Source organism: Dendroctonus ponderosae, unplaced genomic scaffold, assembly GCF_020466585.1.
Source record: "Dendroctonus ponderosae isolate FM_Combo_2020 unplaced genomic scaffold, Dpon_F_20191213v2 Dpon_F_20191213_9, whole genome shotgun sequence".
Lineage (NCBI taxonomy): Eukaryota > Metazoa > Arthropoda > Insecta > Coleoptera > Curculionidae > Dendroctonus > Dendroctonus ponderosae.
Window position 1 is genome coordinate 167,389 of NW_026019116.1, and position 5,924 is coordinate 173,312.

A 5,924-nucleotide genomic window follows, 5' to 3' on the forward strand; every position below is an offset into this window, starting at 1 on the left:
AAGTAGTATTGCTCAAAGAATTGGTAACAATACTGCAGTACATACTGAAGAAGAAATTTATCAAGTTAAACTTTTCGACAAAATCGCACTAAGCACTTTTGCTGCCGGTTGTACCGGTACTTTAAAAAACAACATGCATCTTGAGAAATCAAATAGTTCAGAGGATGCCATTGCATATATGAAAGATTTATGGTAATAACCATAACGAAAGTCGAAACTTAAGACCAAATCAACTCCAACAAATGTCAAATAATCACCCTGCTCAACAAGGTAATCCAAATGAATTCAAAAACTTTTCACCTCAGCAAAAATTTCCAACAAAACTATTCTAATTCAATAAATCCCAATTTCAAATGTAATGCACCAGATTTTCGTCAAAACTTTCAACCAAAAATTCAATGGCCTAGTTAACAAATAAAGATTGAACCTAGACCATTACCACCTCACAAATACCCAACGAATTCTCTAGTTTTTGGAAAACCCCAAAATGTTTTTCGACCCAATCAAAGAAACCCAAATCAACTTCCTAGACCAACACCAATGCCTTTGACCACGAAAATTAAAGTTTTCAATCTAGACCAGTCGTTCGACAAATGTTCCAAACAACAATTATTTCACAAGAAACTCGAATCCCAACCAAAGAAATTTCATTTCTGAAAAATTATTCAACCAAGAATACCAAGATGATTATGACCAAGGTCAATACAGTCACAATATCGATGATGCTAATGATTATCTTGAACAAATTTCATACAACACCTAATTTTCCAAATCAAAGAAGAGAACCAACCACAATCCTATATTGAAACAACCCAAAATTTTCAATATGCTGTTGGAATAGAGAACCAACTCTGATAGAAATAAATATTATCTCAAATAACGCTCTTCCATATGTTGAGATAAGATGTCCTAATTTAAAAGTTCTTGTCGACACGGGATGCAGTCTATCCATTTTGATTCCAGCAATTGCCTAAAAATATTTCTGTAATCATATCTACAATTACAGTAACAAAATCAAAACAGCTAATGGCAGTCAAAAAAATCAATATCAAGCCAAAATACCAATATTCCCAGAATTCGGAATTAATATAAAATTGATTTCATGCTATTTTATTTACACGATTATTTTGATGGAGTTATAGGACTCAAAGAATTGATAAATTTACAACTAAATATCGATTTATTAAATCAAACACTACCTAGTCACTACATGAACATTCCATTTAAATATAGAGAACCAACGGATGTTAAAATTTCATTTTCGGTAAATCTAAACGACAAATTAGTAAAGAAACTACTCGTCAACAATTTGGAAGGCGAAGTTCTCGGCAAGTCAGCTAAGATCAATGACATTTTATTTCCAGCTATTTTAACGTAAATCTGAAACGTAAACTGTGTCAATGTCAACACACAACAACACAGGAGATGCCGATAAAATAATTGAAAACTATTTAGAAAACTCAAAAATTCCACCCGTAGATCCAAGTTTCATTCAAGAAATATTTGATTCGCCCTCCCAGAAAATCATTATAATATCTGAGCACTAGTTCAATTAAGGCCACCAGAAAAACCAGAAACTGTTTTTAATTTACCTACCACAGAACAAAACATACGCTTTTGCATTATATAGATTTATCAATACTTAACAAACAATTTACTAATATCAAACTATATTATACTAAGCTACAAACTCATATATCTAAAGAATCAGCAACTAACCCTATGTCATATCACGCTTTTTCAAATGATCTATTGCTTAGAACAGAATATTTAGTTAATGTAACACAAAATAAGTTACAAAATTTATATCAGAACCCTAGAAATAAACGAGAATTAATTAACATAGTAGGTCAAGCAAGCAAATGGCTTTTTGGCATATTTGATAACGAAAATGCGAAGAAATATAGTCGGGCAATATCAAATCTACAGAAAAATCAGGAAAACGTTATAAGGCAGACCAATAACCAACAACCATTATCAAAACATTTAATTTCAAATTTTATGAAAACAATATCAGTTCTTGATTGCAATCAAAAGAAGTTACAAAAGAGTATCAACACACTAATTATCACATCTAAAAAACAAATTAACAATATATAAAGCTATATAAGCTTTCAAGGAGTCTGTCACAAATCAACTTAGATTGTCAGAATCTGCTGACATATTTGGATAACTCGCAAGATGCTATATTGTGTGCAGAATTGAATACTTTATACAATTCAATAATTTCTGCTAAAGAGTTGAAGGAATCTATTACAAAAATCAAATTAGTTTATGAAGATAATGCGGTTCCAAAATTCGAAGATATATTATATTATTACCAGTACTTTGGAACACAAGTCTCATTCACAGTTGACAAAATTATTTTTGCTATTCATGTTCCTATTATAAGACCTGAGACATTCAACTCGACCATTCATACCCAGTTATTCAAAAACCACAGCGTAATCATTCCCAAGTACCCTTACATGGCAAGAGCTGAAAAGAGTACGCAATTCGAAGAGACCAGCTGCCCACTAATGAAACAAGTCTTCTACTGTCAAGAAACAATTGCACCAATCGATGAATGCACTATTCAACTGATCACCAACCAACCACTCAGTAAATGCCAAACCAAATATCTTTCAAATATCAATTTCAAAGAAACATTTATTGCACAAATAACCCAAGAAGGAGTCATCGCTATTCGCGTCAAAAACACAACTGTCCTGTGAAAATAAATCAATATTTCCACATAAATCAATATTTCAATAAACTGTGAAATCGTCATCGAGAAGAAAACATTCAGGAGCAATATTCGCCTAGGAACAGGAAAAAATCTGTCATTGTAAACTTAACGCAAATCAATTTTGAAGGAATATACCAATTAAAATACTTCGTCAAGCGGCTGACACCAATCGAAGAAATTAAAGAAGAAGATGACAGCATTTCTACATTCAAAATACTAACCATCTACATTGGACTCGCAGTTGCCACATAGGTGTCGTAAATATCAGAAGAAAGCCAAGTTGCCTGACCAGGAGGAACCACCCCCAAGCTGTTGCCGAGCCCCTGCAAACTTCATCTCTTGCGTTTGCAGTTTAAGGAGGGAGGAGTTACGTACACCCTTTCTGCCCACAACCTCAAGATAACAGCAGAACCAGCCTAGACGCAGCATACTGGGAATGTTGAATTCGCTCATTTCAAAACTTTGAGTCGTGCGTTGCTGCTAGAATAAAATTGTATTTTTTARAAATCGGTTTCAAAGGAACTTTGAAAATGTTGCTTATTAAGAAGTTTGAAGATGCTAGATGCTGGTATTGAAGCACTGTGGCGATGTACTGATTTTTTAAACACGGTACCAACAATAAATGGATCATCAATTATATAGATAAGTTATTATATAGTTATATATAGTTATATATATATTATATCAATTATATAGTTATTCTAGTATTTTTCAGCTAAATCAGGATTAATACAAAATTTAGTGAAACCGGAATCAATTATAAGTTTAATGTTGTTTCCAGGCAATGTAATGAATGATCGCTCATTTGCATTGGTAGAGTTTAAAGAGATAACTAAGTTGGATTGTCTTTTTGAGGCGTCATCCAAAAAATTATGGTTTCCTCTTGTGAAACTAGATCACTTTCATTATTATTGTCTGAGCTCGGGGTTTCTGTTGTTTCTTGTGAATATGCATATTCAGCGAATGTCGGGTCATATTCAGGTTCATCGAACGCTTCGGGAAATGCATATTGGTAAAATTGGTCATTATTTGTTGTAGATTGCATTTCAGCGTTGTATAATTCTTCAACTTCAATTGGTATTTAGGCTGATTATTCTGGAAACTGTGAATTTCCTTGAAAATTAGGTGTAGAAAATCGATTATACTGAGGAAAATGTGCGTTTGGCCCTAATATGCATATACTGATTGGTTGTGGAGCAGGAAGTGGTTTGTGTTGATTGGGTCTAAATATGTTTAATTTATATGATTTTCCAAAAACGCGACAGTTTATTGGAAATCGTCGTGACATTTTGTTGAAATTTGGTCTTACATTTATTGGATGTCATGTAAATTGATTAAAATTATTCTTTGGCATAAATACTACCGTATAATGTATTAATAGGTGCATTAAAAGGTGCAAAATTTTGTTGAGGCGCCGCTGGAATAACAAATGGTATTCTGAATTGTTGATTAAATTGATTAGTTTGAGGTTTAAAATTAGATTTCATGGGCTGTGTTCCCATAAGTTTTTAAAGTAATGATTGTTGTTTTCCTGTGTGACGTATACTAAGGGCTTCGTATACTAGTGCTAGGCTATACGTATTTGCTATTACATCTATTACGAAATGATAACGAGTGATATGGGCTTTGTTCTTTTATGAAAAAACGGGGTTGGCAAGCAATTTTTGAGTAATTTTACTATCGTTGTACTTTAATACTTATGATAAGTTTATATTGGTACATTTCTAAGAAATTCTGATTTTTGGTTCGGCTTATATGTGAAATTGTCAAAAATTTATATTTTTTATTTAGTCAGTTTCAGCGTTAAGCCCACGATATTAACATTGTACTGTTTTCTAAAGTTCAATATTTACTTCCACCATTAGGCACCTACCCGTAAGCTTCTTAAGCTTAAGAGGAAAATCAGTGTTGAAAACACGTCTTACATATATTGATATGCACTTAAGAAAATCAACAGAAATTATGAAATTCAGTAGAATTATCACTCACACCTGTAAAATTAGAGTCCTGTAACATCGACAGGTTTTTTCCCATACACACACTCTAATTATAATTAAGTTGTATTACAATATTTCAGATATAAACCGAGGTCTATAACTATGGAGTCAGAGGGAACAAGTGCAGAAGTCGATATAAGCAATCCGTTAGTCCACAGTACTAATAAAAACATTATTGATTGGGTATTGGGTACCATTGGCTTTAAACCGGATAATAATCAATTACCTGTGGCTCCGGAAACTAGCGACCCTTCTCAATGTTCTAAATGTGGTGAGTATTTGTATTTCAATCAATAAGCCATTTCCTTGTTGTTTCTGTATTTTATCTCTCGACTATTAGTTTGTGGACTTGCTCTTCAACACAAAAGGATTGTTGGAGGTGTAGAAACACTAGTGAATGAATATCCTTGGATGGTAGCACTACAATACAACAACAGGTTCTACTGCGGTGCATCTTTGATCAACAACAAATACCTTTTAACAGCTGCCCATTGCGTTCAGGGGTACGTAAGTAAGCTCAATTTTTCTACCGGCTCTCCAAAATCGCTTTAAAAATCGCTAGTAGCATTGACAAATAAGGAAAAACAATAATAATAATAATAATAATGCTCTTTATTTCGTATATGAGTATACATAAATGAAATAGAGTCACAAGTTTAACAATAGACAATTACGATAAGACGTTTATTACAGCAAAATTACTTTAAATAATTTACAATAATTATATGAATAATGAATATGAATGAATATAAGAAAAATAAAGTACTTGATTCCGAACGACAGAGAGAGAGATATGAGCGAGAGAGGAAAGCGTGGGACGAAATTATTCTTGACTGAAATATGCAGGAGAGAGCAAGGTGAGCGAGAATCGACGGGCCAATGTTGCCGAAGAAGTGTACCAGTGAATCGATCGTATCGGGTCAGAACGGGAAAGGCGATTCATGTTGCAGCCCTGTCTCCTGCGGCTTAAGATCACGTCGGGGTCACCAATAAGGCGCGCGTTGAATCACCATGCGTTACGTTCCGGGCCTACCTATTGGACTCGTCAGTAAGGCTTAAACCGGCGCTACACGATGCGTCGAACATTCGTTCCAACATTGGACTGAACATTTGAGTCAAAAAGTTCGACAGTTCGTGCGGCAAATGTATCTGCTACACGGTGTGTCGAATGCTTGAAGCAAAATTCCTATTGAATTGTG

The 5,924-nt window shown here is 33.9% G+C and overlaps 1 protein-coding gene across 1 annotated transcript in view; it reads left to right on the plus strand.

The window, feature by feature from the left end:
• Positions 1–4,800: 4,800 nt before the first annotated feature.
• The window catches only part of LOC109537707 (trypsin-1), a 30,060-nt gene continuing 28,936 nt past the window's right edge, over positions 4,801–5,924 (plus strand). Inside the window, exons 1-2 of the mRNA XM_019904563.2 lie at positions 4,801–4,996; positions 5,066–5,228. Coding sequence (XP_019760122.1) covers positions 4,828–4,996; positions 5,066–5,228 — 332 coding nt within the window. The 5' untranslated portion in view covers positions 4,801–4,827. The remainder of the gene's footprint in view (positions 4,997–5,065; positions 5,229–5,924) is intronic.